At 37.8% G+C, this 19,662-nt stretch overlaps 1 protein-coding gene across 3 annotated transcripts in view; it reads right to left on the bottom strand.

Annotated features, from left to right (window-relative positions):
• The window catches only part of CPS1 (carbamoyl-phosphate synthase 1), a 193,904-nt gene that overhangs the window by 95,534 nt on the left and 78,708 nt on the right, over window positions 1-19,662 (bottom strand). For all 3 annotated transcript variants that reach the window (XM_015458817.3, XM_010802252.4, NM_001192258.1), the window contains 9 exons: window positions 16,712-16,856; window positions 15,892-15,981; window positions 10,315-10,371; window positions 7,198-7,290; window positions 4,293-4,382; window positions 2,693-2,821; window positions 2,043-2,149; window positions 734-872; window positions 49-126 (listed from right to left, as the gene is read on the bottom strand). In XM_015458817.3, the coding sequence (XP_015314303.1) occupies window positions 49-126; window positions 734-872; window positions 2,043-2,149; window positions 2,693-2,821; window positions 4,293-4,382; window positions 7,198-7,290; window positions 10,315-10,371; window positions 15,892-15,981; window positions 16,712-16,856 (928 nt within the window). The remainder of the gene's footprint in view (window positions 1-48; window positions 127-733; window positions 873-2,042; window positions 2,150-2,692; window positions 2,822-4,292; window positions 4,383-7,197; window positions 7,291-10,314; window positions 10,372-15,891; window positions 15,982-16,711; window positions 16,857-19,662) is intronic.

Here is a 19,662-nt window from a genome sequence, read left to right as displayed (position 1 = left end):
GATTTTAAAGAATTTTAATATGTAATAGACCTCATCTTTCTGACATACCTCAGTGTCTGTTGGCCCTGGGCCAACTTCTGGGTGGAACTGCACACCAAAGAAGGGTTTGCTCTCATGCATAATCCCCTAAAGGAATAAGAAATTGGAAGAAATTCATTCAGTAACAATGAGTGTCAACCAGGAATAGGTATGAATCAGTGGACAATGAAGTTCAAATTTTCAAAACTAAGTTAAAAGTTTAAGAACGTTCTAAAAATAAACAGTACTAATAAAAATAGGCCAATTCCCCTATTTAAAAAAAAAAAAAAAAAACCTAGCCTGTTCTATAACATTTCAGGCCCTTCTAGGCTCTGATCAGAACCAACTCAAATCCTCTTCTTTTTTCCAACTCCTAAATTACTTCTCCAAGGGTTTCTCAAAGGCTACTTCAGTGTTGAGTTGCAGAGACCTGCATAGACTGGTCCCAAACAGATCTCCTTCTACCAATCACCCATTAGCAATGAATGTGTAAAACAGTCATTGATTAACCACTCAAATTGTGGGTCTTTAATGAGTCAACTGATAAGGGAATAAGACAGAAAGAAATTACTTTTTTAAAAAGTAGAGGGCTATGGAAAATAATCTATAACAAGAATTATTCCACATACATACCCTAGAAAAGCCCACATAAATAAGGGAAAGGTATTTGTGAAACAGAGTATTAAAACTCCTGTATTTCTCTTCACTCACTTACCTCGTTTGTTTGATCATTAACATTCACAAAAAGTGGTTTCCAGCCAGCAGGAAGGGTGCTGTCCAGGGCATAGCCATGATTCTGAGCAGTAATGAAAGCCTGTCTATTTGTGATATTCAAAACAGGTTGATTCTGCCCTCTGGATAGAAAAGGTGAAAAATAATATAGAAAAGGAAAGGCAAAGAAAATAATATAAATGCATTAGACGTAAAATAGAGAGTAAGAAAAGCCTATTAAAATTCAAAAGTTTCAATTGCTTAGTGAAAAATTACTCCATGAGAAAAATCACAGATTGTTAATCCCATAATTTTAGCAAAAAAAAAAAAGTCAATTCAGGAAGCTTTGTTGTGTGCTAAATATCAGGTCTATTAAACTTATATGATCGGTTTTAAAAAAGGGGAATTGCACTCATAACAAAAAAGTTAAGAGATGCTTACTAGCTTGCTGCTGCTACTGCTGCTAAGTCACTTCAGTCATGCCCGACTCTGTGCGACCCCATAGACGGCAGCCCAACAGGCTCCCCCGTCCCTGGGATTCTCCAGGCAAGAACACTGGAGTGGGTTGCCATTTCCTTCTCCAATGCATGAAAGTGAGAAGTGAAAGTGAAGTCGCTCAGTCGTGTCCGACTCTTAGCGACCCAGTGGACTGCAACCCACCAGGCTCCTCTGTCCATGAGATGTTCCAGGCAAGAGTACTGGAGTGGGGTGCCATTGCCTTCTCCGATGCTTACTAGCTTAGAGACAGACAAATATAAGCAATTTCTTTTAATGCTGCTGCAGTAATTTTAAAGCCAAAAGAGAGTACTTAGGGGATAATAAAGAGGTTACTCCTCAGTCCTGAATCATTTTGAATCATACTTCATGTGGAGGGTGGACTGGGAGGGAAAGTTCCATGTTGAATAAATTAACATCATTTAGGGTAAGGAAGTAAAACCAATAGGATCTGAAGGTTGCTGGGTTCTTGAGTTACACTAGTTTTATAAAATTGTCAGCAGCAGCAGTGCTCTGAAATCAAGCTTAAAATCCGAACATTTTCCCTTGGAATATCATTTGAGTATTATAACTTCAATTTAAGTCAAGGAAAAGAAAATAACTTTAAATTTTGACAAAGTTATTGTTAGAGAAGGCTGCCTTTCCAATATGTGATAAAAATTGTAGCAGGTAGTCAGACAACTGTGAACCATGTAATAGTGTGGCTATCTATTTATTCTGAAGAAAACGCCATGTAAGTTCTCTAAGCCTTTTTGGTTTAGTTACTAACAGTATTTCAGAGCCAGTCTGACATGTAAACAGAAGCATAACTGCCTTACCTGTTGGCCATGGACATCTTGTAGACTTGGGCACCAGCAGCCAATCCTGTTATTAAATTTCCTGTACTGATTCCAAACAATGGTTCCTTGCGATCACTCTCCAAGATCTAAATTAGGAAAAAAACTTTATTAATCCAAAAGATCAGGTCCAAAATATAAAAATATATACAACCTCTGAAGAAGTAAAATGAAGCATTTTTGCCCCTTAATTTACAAGGTAAAGAAAATAGTAATTGAATAAAAGGTTAGATTATGACTAAGGACAGGATTGACAATTTGCAAGCATTAAAATTCAATATAATGTACTTAACACCCAGACTAAGTTAAATCTAGTTTAATATTTCTCTAGAAATTTGAAAGTCTTATAGGTCCCAAGGTCATGGTGAGTAACACAAGTTATCATCTTACAATTGTTCAGACAACACATTTGGAAATCGGACTCCAGCTATTAACACTCAAGGACACAATCTCAGTTACTCTGCCTGAAGGTCTTTGCTCTTTCTCCTGTAGAACTCTCTCCTGGCTGTGCTGACATTACCTCGAAAGTCACAAACAGAAGTACTAAAAATATTTTTGTATAAATAAAGTATATTACAGAACAGACTCCCTCCAGTTCACACACAGACACACACTCTCCAGGTTCACCATACCTTTTTTACATTCTGAATTAGTGGTTGTGCAAGAGCTGGGTTACCAGGTCCTCCAGCAATTAAAAGCCCATCATACTCCATCTTGGTGAAATCATGATTCCAAGGCACTACATGCACTTCTGCCCCTCGCTGGAAAAGAAACACGAGATGGTCAACTGGGGACTTCCCTGGTGCCCCACAGGGAGTATGGGCTCGATCCTTTGTTGGGGAGCTAAGATTCTCATGGCCAAAAAAACAAAACATAAGCAACAGAAGCAGTTTTGTAACAAATTCAATAAAGACTTGAAATGGCCCACATCAAAAAAAAAAAACTTTTTTATAAAAGAATTTAATAATATTTAATAATTCAATTTAATAATATTTTTCTTTGCCAAAGTGCTTAACCTTCTCTTGGCTAATTATTCCCGAAAGGGAAGGGAAACAGAGTACATGACTCAAATAAATAATGCTGAGCAAAAATTCTTTAGGTGACATATTTTGTATGGTGTAAAGGGACTCTATAATAAAATGTGGAAAAAATAGCATTTAAGTTTTGATTCTAAAAAAATAGATAATGCAGTTTCCCATACTTCCTCTCACTTCAGGAGGTTGCAAACCTAAAGGCTTCATGACTAGGCACGCAAGAACACAGGTGATCTTCACTTACTCCAGGAAAGGGAGTGGCAAAACAGAAGATAAACCCATTTCCTCCAATATTTATTTTGGTCCACCTCTCACCTTTTTCAATTCCTCATTTTTTTAATCTTACCAAATTTTAATCAGCCTTCTTTCCTCGGTTTTTTCATACTTATATTCTAATAGAAAAATTAGAACGTTTCTATACAAAAGTGGATGGAAGATGGCTTTGATTGTTTTGCTAGAAGCATTTAGCAAGTCAAGAATTTGAGAGAAAGAAGTTTCTTTGGAAAAGTTTCCAAGAAATACTAATAGCAAAGCAACATGGTTAAAGACCCTAATAAAGTATACATTATCAATCAGATACCACAACACACAAATAGAGCTTTGGATCACTGGGGAACTCTGAGAACCAGTATAGAATATTCACCTAAAAACAGCCTACCCATGTGGCAAAGGAGCTGGGGAATTGACACTGTCATTGATTGGGGCTGCTCCAGGGATCATTAATTCTATATCATTTCCTGCCTGCCAGCAGCCTCCAACCAACCAAAGAGAGCCCTCAGGCAATGAGATGCAGACACTTGCAATTGGAAGATGGACTAAATGGCTTAAAATGATAAAATAAGAGGGCCACATGGCTAAGCCATCTACAGCATCTACTGTTTATGAGTCCATGCACATTTTTGTTAATAAAATTAATCAGCGCTTGTACCATGTCTCAGAATGTCAATCAGTAAGTGAAAAGAACAGTCATCATTTTCTTCTGTGTATTGTAGTCTTTGAACATTTTTGGGTTTTAATAGCAATCTACATCTCTAATTTTAACAGGGATAAATGTATTATTTCATGGACCAAAGGCAGCGAGAATATATCTTCTAACATTCTGAGAAAGTATACAAGCTTTCTCTGAAACAGAAAATCAGATTAATACTAGTGATCAGTATTACAAACCCCCATCCTTGAGATGGAACAAATTACTTACCTTTACTAATAAGCGGATTACACTGTTTTTTATCCCACAGTCTACAGCTACCACTTTCATGGGATTTCCTTTGCCGTATACCTTGACATCCTGCCATTTTAAAAACCAGAGTCAGAGGGAATGTCCAGCTATAAGCAACACACCAATACCATAAACACATCTCAGGATGCTCTGCACTTGGTAGCAGATTGATAGCTAACTACTAGGGAGTGGTTGGCCGTTAACAATCAGTTTGTAAGAAAGACATAGCAAATGCCACAAATTCTATCTTGTTCATGAAAACAAAGTATTTTGCTGTTTGGTATAAAATGTTGATTACAGTAATAACAATTATCCCTAAGAAACTGGTTGCTTCCATAATTAACAAACATTTTTTCCCATGTTTTGCCTCATTAACAACCAGTAGCAATGGAATTTCCAAGTATTATTGCCTGATTCAGCACTAAACAGATGTAATAATAGATACATCATGCTTTAAACACCTCTTGATCCTCAACTTGCAGTAAAGTTTGGATGAGGTAGAGCTATTGTGCATGAGGCTTAGGAAGTGGGGCTAATGGATAAAATCAGTCTGAGTCAGAGGAATCACTAAGGTAGTGTAGACCACTGGTCCCTTTAGGTTACTGTGCAATCATTTGCATTTAAATGGTAGACTTCATAAAAGGATCCCAGAGCATATCATAATCATTATGTACGTTTTAAGCACTGCTTGGAGTCAGATCCATTTTCACAGGCATTTACCCAAGAAGCAGTTCCCCAAAGTCATAAAAGAAGAAATAATAGAAATAGAGAGAGAGAAAGCCTAGAGGGCTGGGTGCCTTCGCTTGTTCCAGCTTCAAGAGTCAGCAAACACACTCTGAATTTAGGACGATTTCAAAGTTTCTTACAAGTTTTAGATGAAATGTGCAATCTGGTCTCTTCACAAATGCACGATATACCCTCTGTACAGAGTAAGCAAGACCTCATAGAAACAGGAATACATGAATTTGCTAGGACTCTCCAAGAGAGAAATACATTCTGCAGTGTTTTGCAACCTTATTTGACCATAGAATTTTTTTAAGGTGACTTTCTCCAGGCCAGTGCTCCTCACATTCAGGAAATGCTACCCCAAGTTAGTTCTAAACTCTAATAAAATTCTATAAAAATAGCCCTTTATCACGCTGTGTCTCAACTCTTCATAGAGAAGTGAAGTGAAGTGAAGTTGTTCAGTCATGTCTGACTCTTTGCAACCCTATGAACTGTAGGCTCCTCTGTCCATGGGATTTTCCAGGCAAGAATACTGGAGTGGGTTGCCATTTCCTTCTCCAGGAGATCTTCCCAACCGAGGGATTGAACTCAGGTTTCTAGCATTGTAGGCAGACGCTTTACAGTCTGAGCCCCCAGGGAAGTCCTCATAGAAAAGTGTGTTGAAATCTCTGTCTCCTATTTGTTTGCTGCTGCTGCTAAGTCTCTTCAGTCGTGTCCAACTCTGTGCAACCCTATGGACTATAGCCTGCCAAGCTTCTCTGTCCACAGGATTCTCTAGGCAAGAATACTGGAGTGGGTTACCATGCTCTCCTCCAAGGGATCTTCCTGACCTAGGGGTCAAACCCATATCTCTTACATCTCCTGCATTGGCAAGTAGGCTCTTTACCACTAGCGTCACCTGGGAAGCCCTCTATTGTCTAAGCCACCTTCTTTCTCCTATTTGTCTAAACCATCTTGCTGTTTCTTTTCCTGCTATTGCTGGTCAGTCTGGGCTTTCATGACTTTTGTCCGAATTAACTTCAATAACTTTCTAGTTACCTGCTCTTTTATCCAGTTTATTTTGCTCCAAAATGTTGCTGATTTTGGAGTTCAGTTGATTCATTGAGTTAATGACACTAAACCCTCTAGCTCTAGCCCCGTCCATCTCCACTCAACTTTAGCCAAATGTGAACAGCTGTATTTGTAAACCCGTTGGTCAGACACACCCAATTAAGCATAACTTTTCAGACACACCATATCGTTTCACACCTCTGTACCTCTCAACACATGCCATTTCCTCTGCCTAAAACAAAACTCTCCTAGTTCACCATCTACTGACTTACTCTTTATGTCTCAGGACAAGCCTGAATCCTCTGCGGGGCCTCCCCTAATCTACCCTCTTTAATTGGATGTTTTCCCACACATGACCTTATGGTGTCTTGTGCACACTCCAAGGACAGCATTTATTATAGTATTTGCTCCATGATGATTGCTTGTTTGCGTACCCCACCAAACGCTATGGTCCCCAAGAACAGAAACTATAGCTCAAGAGACTCACAACTCTAATCAAGATCAACACATGTATTGATTTTATAGAGTACTTAGATGTATTGTATGCCTTCTTGTAAATATACAATATACATATCTCACTTTGGAGTGATATAGCCATCATGAAGAACACTTAATTTTTGAAGTGAGCTATAATACACTAAATTTCAGTGTGCACAGGAATTCTTTTCCCTGCACAAAATAACCCCAGATTCTCATTATAATATTGGGTCTGAATTATAATATTGAGTCTGAATTCTATAAACTGCTCTCAACTCTCTGGCAGACCATTAGCTCTGACTACTGATTGTCACTGTACCTATCTTTGGCAATTGAATGACCCTTGTATTTGACATTTTAAAGTCTTGAGTGAGGGAACCACAAAAAGAAATAAGAAAAATTAAAATAATAGTAAACAGACTCTAAATCAAGCCATGCAAGTTCCCTATAAGTAGAAGTTGCTAACTTTAAATGCACTGCTTTTGCAATATATCAATTTATAACTGTTTTCCCTTCAATTCTGATGCTTGTGGAAGATGATTTTTGCTTAAATGTAGATTTTGGTATTACAAAATAGAAAGGTCTAAAGGGAATAAAATAAAACCACAAAATATAAAGGAAAATCTCTCACCTTGGTTGAAATCTCAGCAATCAAATTCTGCTTATTTGGATCCACAAAATCCACAGACTGACCTTCAAATTCAATCTTACCAAGCATGGTACCCTATCAAATTAAAAAATTAGAGAGTTAATAGGGGGCAGTGATGCAGGTGCTGGAAGGATAAACTCACAGGAACTTACACAGCCGCTTCAATATTTAGATGTCTTTATAACTACTCATAACCATCAGCAGATCTTCATCTTCTCAACTGGGAAAGATGAAGCAGTTTGTACGGTACATTTTGGGAAACATGCTCAGAAGTAAAATTACTTCTTTTAGGGCTGAGATAGTCACCTGGGGTAAGTGAAGTCAAAGGATAACAGAATTTGGGTTGTCAGAAAGTGCAAATCAGAGTATTTAGTGTACTTATGACCTAAAACTACTTCGTTGGAGATGTGGCAAGATAATAGATTGAGGAAAAAAAAGGAAATCTAAAACTTGCTGAAAATTGAAAAAGAATGGAAATATTTTAAAGAGTAAAATTTACATGCAAAAAATATATGAAATGTTGTATAAGTCACAAACTTTGAGAAATGGCAATGAAAGTTTCATTTTTTACATATGCTAATAAGGGCTTGAACTTTAGAGAAGGCTTAACCTTCTATAAAGTTTTCACAAATTAGCCTTGCTAGCCAGAAGGCAATGGCACCCCACTCCAGTACTCTTGCCTGGAAAATCCCATGGACAGAGGGATTTTCTGTCCCTCTGGAGCCTGGTAGGCTGCAGTCCATGGGGTCGCTAAGAGTTGGACACGACTGAACGACTTCACTTTCACTTTTCACTTTCATGCATTGGAGAAGGAAATGGCAACCCACTCCAGTGTTCTTGCCTGGAGAATCCCAGGGACAGGGGAGCCTGGTGGGCTGCTGTCTATGGGGTCGCACAGAGTCGGACACGACTGAAGCGACTTAGCAGCAGCAGCAGCAGCAGCAGCCAGAACATGGCAAATGTCTTCATATTATTCTTTGCTGTCCTGAGATTAGCTTATTTATTAGTAGATCTAGTTTGACCTATTTAGAAAAATGTTATATTATGTTTAGTAATGAAGACTTTATGGAGAGGGGAAAAGATTTTTAAAAATGGCATATTATGTTTCATAATGATGACTTTATCAAGAGGGGGAGGAGATCAAAATAATTTACTGATTTGCTTTTCTCCAAGGAAATTGTTGCACTGAAGGGAATAGAAGAAAGTCTTTATTTCCCTCTGAAACATATTTCTTAGGGAAAGAAGTAACTTGGGAATGAGTTGATGCTAGTACATCATCCAGACGGTTATTTCAGTGTGATTATTACAACCAGAGTACTATCTCAAACTCTGGGAAAGACAGTGAAAACCACCTTTCACTTACATACTGGATTATTAAGTTTCATGGTGGTCTCCACTTACTTTTATAGTCCAAATCACAGAATTCCTTGACTATATTTATGGATCCCTAATTTTGAACTTTGGTTTTCAGTTCTTATTCCCTTTTACTTTAAGCATGCTGAATGAAAAACACCCTTGCTCTCCAACCTAAGACTCACAGAACTAAAAGCCACAACATACATTTTTAATATGAGCCCATATTACTCATAATCAAATATAATAGGCAATACTACTATTTTGCTTGCTAATCTATTCAGCCAGATTTTGAAAACCTAGCTACCTCTGATAAAAACAGTGCTCAGTCGTGTCCAACTTTTTGAGAGTCCAGGTATTGTAGTCTGCCAGTGTCCTCTGTTCATGGAATTTTTTCAGACAAGAATACTGGAGTGAGTTGCCGTTTTCTACACCATTGACAAAAGCAAGGTTCACCTTAAACTAATGTATCACATGAAGAACATAATACGGTCTTATATTTTCCCAAATTACTAAACCTATCTATATTGTATCCAGTCTGCCAATTCCACAGCTGAATTTCCCAATTTTATTCCCCTCCCATCTGGCACTCTCATCATTCTTTACTGCTCCCACAACATCACTGGGCTAAGAAAATGCAAAAGTCTACCTGGGATGTATAATCTACGTATATAACCTAGAACATTTATTCTCAGGAAAATCATGGAGAAGGGAATGAAATCAGAGGTAGAGTAGAAGGACTGCAAACATTCCCTCTGTCTTCCTTCTGGTCATAAGTATGTGGCCATAAAAAGCTTATTTTTAAAGCTTTCTTTCCGTTTAAAGAGATCCTGAGTCAATATGTATTCTAATAAGGAATCTCAACAGATTTTCTTGGAGAACCTTTTTCACTTTGAAATTGTATCTTTCTTTCTTTTTCAAGAAAATGTATAGAATATAACGAGAAACCTTTAATGGCATTTAGGAAATTCAGTTAACATTCACGGGATAAAAGTTTCTTTCTGGTCTGGGATATGAAGGTTTCATGTGAGAAAAAAGTGTCCACTTCTTATAACAAGGAGAAGGAAGCAGAAGGTGATGAGACATTCTCAGAGGAAGGGTCAAAGATTTCAGCAAGCAGATAGAAAAGCAATAGACAAACTTCCCTTCATCTTGGTCACTGGAACAATTTTAAGAAAGACTATTTGAGGTAGCACATAGAGGGCTCATTTAATATACTCACAAATTTCACAAACTCCTTCAAGAGGACTGAATAAATAACAGCCCTAGTGCTGTGCACTTCCTGGTTTGCATTTTTCAGCAGGTAGGTATTCAATTTAGGCAAAATTCTTATGCATCTAGTTAGCTTCTCCACTTGTTTCACTAGCCCTGTCACATGAGCTGAATCACCAAGGCTTTACTTGGGATAGTGAACATAAAGTGGGCACTCAATTAACTACTGCTCAAATTAATCTCAAAACCACTCATGAACAAACATCCCAATCAAGTATTCAGTCTTGAAAGTCACATCAAGTAACTGAAAAAGTATAACAGGATGACAGAGACCCAAATGACAGAAATGGGCTGGATTTGTTCTTTTACATACCAATGGGTTCCCTGGGCACTGAGAAAAAACATACATACATACATATATATGTATATATATATATGTATACATACGTATATGTATATATATATGTATGTATGTATACATAAACATATCTACGTATATATAAACATAGATTTGGCTAAATATGATTATTATACCTTATCTCGAATTATTTTAGTCAGCATTCTTGTATCCACTCCATAAATTGCAGGGACCTGTGGAGGAACAAAAAAAAAAAGGGTAGTGACAGTAAAATTGGAGGAAATTAGGTCCAGCATAGTGTTTTCAAGTTACCAACTTAACATCATATGTCTACTTGAGCAGTAAATAATTTCCCTACTCCTTCTTTTCTCTGATCTAGCATGACTGTGTTATGAGAACAAGGTAAATTGCTGCTCCTGCTGGGCATAGGACTCTTAATACCCAGACCATTCCTCAGAAAGAAAAATGAGAAATTCTGAACATCGATCTTCTACTAAGTTTTGTTGCCTTTAATCCAGGATGTTAAACATGTAACAAAATTTTATATATACATGTATATTTTAAACTAAAAGAATTTGTGAAGTGAACTCCATAAGCAAAATTACATCAATTAAAAAAAAATTACATCAATTATATGCAAATCCATGCTTCTGGCACCTAGTAGGCAATCAATGGGTTTACCTGGAGGTTGTTCTAGTTGTTCAGCCACTCAGTAGTGTCCGACTCTTTGTGACCCTGTGGACTGCAGGACACCAGGCTTCCCTGTCCTTCACTGCCCCACAGAGTTTCCTGGAGGTGCTTCTTAAGCACCGGTGTTAAATTTTGCCTAGTCTATTAGTCAGTCAGGCAACACCTCCACTTGATTTAGTTTCTTTGACTAGATTAGATAGGGATAGATGTGGTATCTAGCCCTTGTATCCAGTTTTGCTTTCTGTGGTTTCAGTTACCTGCTATTGCCAATAGTCTAAAAATATTTTTTAAATGGAAAATTTCATAAATAAACAATTCATACGTTTTCAATTGTGTACCATTCTGAATAGTGTATGTGAGCCACCCCTTTGTCCAGCAAATCCCACCTTGAGTCACTTAGTAGCCAACTGAATTACCAGATTTATGGCTGCAATATCTCAGTGCTGTGTTCAAGGTGCCCTATTTTACTTAATACTGGCTCCAAAGCACAAGAGCAGTGATGCTGGAAATTCAGATATTCCTTTACTGTGCCTAATTTATAAATCAGATTCTGTCATAGGTACATATATATAAGAAAAAATATCGCATTAGTATATATATCAGTTCAGTTCAGTCGCTCAGTGGTGTCCAACTCTTTGTGACCCCATGGACTGCAGCACACCAGGCTTCCCTGTCCATCACCAACTCCCAGAACCTAATCAAACTCATGTCCCTCGAGTCAGTGATGCCATCCAACCATCTCATGCTCTGTCGTCCCCTTCTTCTCCCATCTTTCCCTGCATCAGGGACTTTTCCAATGAATCAATTCTTTGCATCAGATGGCCAAAGTATCGGAGTTTCAGCTTCAGCATCAGTCCTTCTAATGAATATTCAGGACTGATTTCCTTTAGGATTAACTAGTTTAATCTCCTTGCAGTCCAAGGGGACTCTCAAGAGTCTTCACCAACACCACAGTTCAAAAGAATCAATTCTTTGGTGCTCAGCTTTCTTTATAGTCCAACTCTCACATCCATACATGACTACTGAAAAAACCATAGCTTTGACTACATGGACCTTTATTGGCAAAGTAATATCTCTGCTTTTTAATATATTGTCTAGGTTGGTCATAGCTTTTCTTCCAAGAAGCAAGCATCTTTTAATTTCATGGCTGCAGTCGCCATCTACAGTGATTTTGGAGCCCCCCAAAATAAAGTCTGTCACTGTTTCCACTGTTTCCCCATCTATTTGCCATGAAGTTAGTTTTCTGAATGTTGAGTTTTAAGCCAACTTTTTCACTCTCCTCTTTCACTTTCATCAAGAGGCTCTTCAGTTCTTCTTCACTTTCTGCCATATTAGTATATATAGGATTTGGTACTATCCAGTTTCAGGCATCCACAGGGGGTCTTCAAACATATTCCCCATGGATAAAAGGGGAAAGAGCAATGAGTTAAGAATAAGGAAACATAGCTTTCTTATCCATTCATCTGCTATGGTACATATACACAATGGAGTATTACTCAGCCATTAAAAAGAATACATTTGAAACAGTTCTAATGAGGTGGATGAAACTGGAGCCTATTATACAGAGTGAAGTAAGCCAGAAAGAAAAACACCAATACAGTATACTAACGCATATATATGGAATTTAGAAAGAGGTAACAATAACCCTGTGTACGAGACAGCAAAAGAGACACTGATGTATAGAACAGTCTTATGGACTCTGTGGGAGAGGGAGAGGGTGGGAAGATTTGGGAGAATGGCATTGAAACATGTAAAATATCATGTATGAAACGAGTTGCCAGTCCAGGTTCAATGCATGATACTGGATGCTTGGGGCTAGTGCACTGGGACGACCCAGAGGGATGGTATGGGGAGGGAGGAGGGAGGAGGGTTCAGGATGGGGAACACATGTATACCTGTGGCGGATTCATTTTGATATTTGGCAAAACTAATACAATTTTGAAAAGTTTAAAAATTTTTTAAATAAATAAGTTAAAAAAAAAAGAATAAGGAAACAGATTCTAGTTCTTTTTCCTTCCACCAATTATCTGAGTGATGTATGAGCAAGGTGTCTTCCCTCACCTGTCACCTGGCTATAATTTTAGACCCTGTTCTACTCTATGTGTCTATGATTATGGAAAAAGACTCAAGGCACATTTTTAAAACAAGCTAACAAACCATGGATTAAGCTTATACTTAAACTATTAATTCTGACACAAAGCAGCTATAATATCAGGTGCCTACATAACACAAAGGAAGCATTAATGACAACTATAAAGAGGTAAATTCAGATAATGATTGAAAGAAACTAGAAAAGACCTGGAAGATAATACAGATGCTTTATTATCTCTTTTAACATTTAGCAGTAATGATATCCAGGAAACTAAGATCAATATTCTTTTTAATTGTTAGGAAGAGGCAACACTGAGCCCCAGTTAGTAGATGTTTGGGCTTCCCTGGTGGCTCAGATGGTAAAGAAACTGCCTGCAATGTAGAATACCTGGGTTCAATCCTTGGGTTGGGAAAATCCCCTGGAGAAGGGAATGGCTAGCCACTCCAGTATTCTTGCCTGGAGAATCCCATGGACAGAGGAGCCTGGCGGGCTACAGTGCATCAGGTCACAAAGAATCAGACATGACTGAGCATCTAAGCATACACATGCAGTAGATGCTCATCAGAGTGTCAGAATTCTTTCAGATTAATATTCTGTCAATTACAGGCCCAATAGCAACTTAAGAAAAAGCAACTAATATAATGGTAGAAATGAGGTTTAATACAGCAGGTCCATTAACTCTAATTACTCTAAGTATGTCTGACATTCAACCCAGGAGAATACTCTTATTTGATTAGAAAATAATACTCAAAGAAAGGCACATATAGGGTTTCCCAGGTGGCACTAGTGGTAAAGAACCTGCCTGCCAATGCAGGAGACATAAGAGACGTGGGTTCGATCCCTGGGTGGGGAAGATTTCCTAGAGGAGGGGATGGAAACCCATTCCAGTATTCTTGCCTGCAGAATCCCATGGAGAGAGGAGCCTGGTGAGCTACAGTCTATAGGGTTGCAAAGAGTGAGACATGACTGAAGCGATTTAGCATGCCAAGTAGTTAGTAACTTTTTTCCTTTATTACTTCAAATGAGATGATATCCAATTATATATCATTGAGTCATAACCTTTAGGCCCAATAAGATTTGCTGGTAATCTGTTCACATTCATTAAAAACTAAAATTAAGAAAGATTGCATGACCAGAGCAAGGTCACACAGCTAGTTAATGACTGAGCTGGTACAAGAATCTATGGCACAAGTACATATCTAGATCTTGGTTAAAAGGGGATGGAGTAGTTAACTTGTTCCAGACTACAGAGAATTCTAAAATTTTCTCTAACCCCTTTCCAGATTGAGAAAGGCTTCCCTGGTAGCTCAGTTGGTAAAGAAACCACCTGTAATGCAAGACCCCACTTTGATTTCTGGGTGAGGAAGATCTCCTGGAGAAGGGAAAAGCTACCCACTCCATGGATATTCTCCACATGGAGAATTCCATGGACTATATAGTCCACGGGGGTCACACAGAGTTGGACACGACTCAGCGACTTTCACTTTCACCAAGCATGTATGAGTGCCACTTAGTGGATAAACTGAAAATATAATCTCACACGCTAGCAAAGTAATGCTCAAAATTCTCCAAACCAGGCTTCAACAGTACGTAAACCGTGAACTTCCAGATGTTCAAGCTGGATGTAGAAAAGGCAAAGCCACCAGAGATCAAATGGCCAACATCCACTAGATCATCAAAAAAACAACAGAGTTTCAGAAAAGCATCTACTTCTGCTTTATTTACTACACCAAAGCCTTTGACATTGTGGATCACAACAAACTGTGGAAAACTTCTTAAAGAGATGGGAATACCAGACCACCTGACCTACCTCCTGAAAAATCTGTATGCATGTCAAGAAGCAATCATTAGAACTGGACATGTAACAACAGAATGGTTCCAAATAGGGAAAGGAGTATGTCAAGGCTGTATATTGTCACCCTGCTTATTTAACTTCTGTGCAGAATACATCATGCGAAATGCTGGGCTGGATGAAGCACAAGCTGGAATCAATAACCTCAGATATGCAGGTGATACCACTCTTATGGCAGAAAACAAAAAAGAACCAAAGAGCCTTTTGATGAAAGTGAAAGCAGAGAGTGAAAAAGTTGGCTTAAAACTCAACATTCAGAAAACTAAGATTATGGCATCTGTCCCCATCACTTCATGGCAAATAGATGGGGAAACAGTGGAAACAGTGGCAGACTTTATTATTTTGGGCTCCAAATCACTGCAGATGGTGACTGAAGCCATACAATTAAAAAAATGCTTGCTCCTTGGAAGAAAATTTATGACCAACCTAGACAGCATATTTAAAAGCAGAGTCATTACTTAGTCAAGGTCCATCTGGTCAAAGCTATGGTTTTTCCAGTAGTCATGTATGGATGTGAGAGTTGGACTGTAGAGAAAGCTGAGCACCAAAGAATTGTTGCTTTTGAAATGTGGTGTTGGAGAAAAATCTTGAGAGTCCCTTGGACTGCAAGGAAATCCAACCAGTCCACCCTAAAGGAAATCAGTCCTGAATATTCATTGGAAGGACTGATGCTGCAGCTGAAGCTCCAATATTTTGGCCATCTGATGCGAAGAACTAACTCATTGGAAAATATTCTGATGCTGGGAAAGACTGAAGGCGAGAGGGGAAGGGGACGACAGAGGATGAGATGATTGGATGGCATCACTGACTCAATGGACATGAGTTTGATTATGTTCCAGGAGTTGGTGATGGACAGGCAAGCCTGGTGTACTGCGGTCCGTGGAGTTGCAAAGAGACAGACACGACTGATCGACTGAACTGATAAATTTCTCTGTTTAAAGAATGAGTTCTGGACATTCAGCCTATAGTAACAGAAGGAAGCGTTCTCTGAAACAAAAGGATCCCAAAGTGTGTGATATGCCTCATCTGTTTGGCCCTTTGCAATTACATACACCTTCCCAACTTTCCAGGACCCCACCAATCATCCTTAGGTGATGCTGACTGCTGGATATTTCTCACCTTTTCTTCCCGTAGCCACTGTCCTAGACTCTTGGTAGCCAGCCAGTGGTGGTAGTCATCACTATAATTCAGCACCAGCAAACCTGCAACCTAGAAAGACAGGCAGTCAGTTTTTTAAAGTGATCACAAAATGCTATCCAACTCTTGTAACTTGAGTCAGCTCAAATTTTTTACTACCTACCAACAAAATGCTTAAAATTTTGGAGACTTGAAGAACAAAATATGATAAAAAAATTTTTTTTAAGATATATAGTCACTACCTTAATTGTCATGTGGGGGACAGTCTTACCTGGTTTGCCAAATCAGGAGGCTAAGCTAGATCTCCTTTCTCAGCACCCTGTATAAATTTTTGAATAGTTTATATGGTTCATATCCCCATGATATTACCCAAATTTACATTGAATAGGAATTTTTCATTGTATTTACTTTTACTTTTAGTCTGGCATACAAGTTATCTTTTATTTATCTCCCATAGAGAGTGGGATTTAAAATATAATTAGCTGATAGAAAGTTGATTCTTAAAATCCTTTTAAAAAGTGATTCAACACAAATTCTTGTAGCATCGCTGTTATCTGAACTTAAAACAACATTTTTCCAAATGAAGCCACATTTCATCCACAGCATTAAGCATAAATACAGAGTGCCCTGAGAAATGAAATTCAGAATAGTTCCATGCTAAAACTTATTCTCATATACCTAGGAATGAGATTGAGACTATATATTTAATTATTTTACTACAGGACAGAGGCCGAAACTTTGTCTAGCCTAGATTCCTAAAATAAATCAACTATACTTTTTAAATAGTCATCACTGGTACTACCTTAATCCCATCAGATTCCAAATATTTGCTGAGTCCCAGTTCATCCAGTGCAGCAGTATCTGGGGCTCCACCATTCCCAACAATAGGATTGGCCATGGTAAGAATCTGCCCCTTGTAAGCAGGGTCAGTAAGAGCTTCCGGGTACCTGAGTGAAGATGCCAAAAAAATTACCAAAAAATTCTTGATTTGTATACATGATCTAATTTATTCTGATTCTGCATACATGATCTGAATTATTTGACCCTTAAAAATTAAAGAACATGAGAATAGTCTTACAAGCTTGTCTCTAGATTTTGCCAAACTTAGGTAAATTTTACAGTAAAATATGGAAATGTATCCCATGATATTACTGATATGAAAAGACTCAAGTACTATGGCATCAGTTCAGTTCAATTCAGTCGCTCAGTCATGTCTGACTCTTTGTGACCCCATGAATCGCAGCACGCCAAGCCTCCCTGTCCATCACCATCTTCCGGAGTTCACTCAAACTCACATCCATTGAGTTGGTGATGCCATCCAGCCATCTCATCCTCTGTCTTCCCCTTTTCCTCCTGCCCCCAATCCCTCCCATCATCAGAGTCTTTTCCAGTGAGTCAACTCTTCGCATGAGGTGGCCAAAGTCCTGGAGTTTCAGCTTTAGCATCATTCCTTCCAAAGAACACCAGGACGGATCTCCTTTAGAATGGACTGGTTGGATCTCCTTGCAGTCCAAGGGACTCTCAAGAGTCTTCTCCAACACCACAGTTCAAAAGCATCAATTCCTCAGTGCTCAGCTTTCTTCACAATCCAACTCTCACATCCATACATGACCACAGGAAAAACCATAGCCTTGACTAGACGGACCTTTGTTGGCAAAGTAATGTCTCTGCTTTTCAATATGCTATCTAGGTTAGTCATAACTTTTCTTCCAAGGAGTAAGCGTCTTTTAATTTCATGGCTGCAGTCACCATCTGCAGTGATTTTGGAGCCCCCCCAAAAAATAAAGTCTGCCACTGTTTCCACTGTTTCCCCATCTATTTGCCATGAAGTGATGGGACCAGATGCCATAATCTTAGTTTTTTGAATGTTGAGCTTTAAGCCAACTTTTTCACTCTCCATGCACTATGGCATATTCTCATTTAATTTTCTATTCCCTCATTTCTTAAATTTTTAATACCTTGAAAAATTCTTCATAAGGTATTAATCTTTTAATTAATCTATTTATTTTAATTGGAGGCTAATTACTTCACAATATTGTAGTGGTTTTTGCCATGCATTGACATGAATCAGCCATGGGTACACATGTGTTCCCCATCCCAATATTGCTCTATTTAAAGTTTATAGATATTTTAATTACCAATGATTCCCCTAGTACCACATATGAGTGAGTCCAAACTGATATTTACTACTGATGGATGACAGTTTTGCCAAAATATTAACTGTCAAAAGTTGAGAAGTCTTTTTATCTTTTAGCATACTGAAGAACATACTGATTACATCAATGGTGGCTGCCTGGTATATATGTTTGTTAAAATTTATTGAATATTTAAAATATTGATTTATTTTCTATGAAAAAAATTAATAAATTTTTAAATACTTGATTTTTAAATATTTTAGTTACAGAGAGGTATATGTTTGATAATTATCATTATTATTGATAGTATATGTTTGATAGTATTTTTATTGAATAAAATCAATTCTACAAAAATTGATCAAAAGCATTTCTGTCTTCTAAATTAGAAGATTCCAAGTAACTATTTTAAAGTAAGGATATGGAATTAAGAATAAACGCAGAGAGCTTTATTTTAAAGTGTAAGGAGGGAAAAACAAAAATACATGTATTCTTGTTTTTGTTCTAGAATAAATAAAATTATATATAAAATGTTTATTCTTAATAATATGAAATATTATTCAGGATCTATCTATAGCTATTTCATATTTTGAAATACACTACAATGAGATTTTTTTCCACTCTCCTACATTTTTACTTCCCACAGAGCGAGTTAAACCTAGTCTTTCTTGTGGATTACTATTGAAATTTAATTTAGGTGCTGAGGGGGACAGAATGACAACCTCAAAACCTCGGCTCCCGCAATAGTCAACATGAATTCTTCAACCCCCACCCAGACTAACTCCTCCCAGAACTCCCTTGTCAACAGAATAACTTCTCAGCTCAGCAAACTCTTAAGTGACGAAAGTGCTGTGATATTTACACCTACCCACACCCCCATCAGCTAATTTCTCAAATGTCTCTGGCCTGTCAGGAACTAATAATTTTTTAAACCAAAGCTTACACACAATATAAATGCTTTTCTTGCAGATTAAAAACAAAATAACCCCTTAATTATCAACCACCTTACTGGGTGAGCCACCCAATGAAGGAAAGCAGCATTTCTCAATGGAAAATAGGTTCTGTGGACTAACCTTATTAATGAACGCCTTTTTCTACATGAAAAAAAAGCCTTTAATTAATTTAATTTTACTTCCTTTCTTCTTTCTCTCCATAAAAGAACTGGCTGCTCCCTTTAAACATAAGTTTACAATGCTCTCTCCAGTAAATGAATAAATACAGCTTGTCTTAGAGAACTGCAGTGTTGGAAGCAAATTAATCCATCAGGTCCTGTTTGACTTTTGTGATGTGACAAGATTTATTACCCGTAATCCATCACAAAGAAGAAAACTCTAGTGCCCTCCATCATTCTGATCTATATTAAACAGTTGTTTGTTGGCAGGTATATTAACACAGCTAGTAATTAGTGCTGTCGAAAGGCTTAAATAATTGCCTGGTGAAGCAAAACTTTGCAAACAGGTTTCATACTCTGTAATTTAATGTTCTCACCAGTGGAACTATTTTAAAAATCATCTAATATTCTTTATTTCAAACAGGGAGCAAGAGTTTAGTGAAGAATGTACATTAATGATATAATGGAAGCTTGGTCAATCAATATCTTCAATATCAGTTAACACAATGC

The sequence above is a fragment of the Bos taurus genome, chromosome 2 (genome assembly GCF_002263795.3).
Source record: "Bos taurus isolate L1 Dominette 01449 registration number 42190680 breed Hereford chromosome 2, ARS-UCD2.0, whole genome shotgun sequence".
In the NCBI taxonomy this organism is placed as follows: Eukaryota; Metazoa; Chordata; class Mammalia; order Artiodactyla; family Bovidae; genus Bos; species Bos taurus.
Note: the sequence above shows the minus strand (reverse complement) of the source record. Positions and strands in the feature narration are given on the sequence as shown.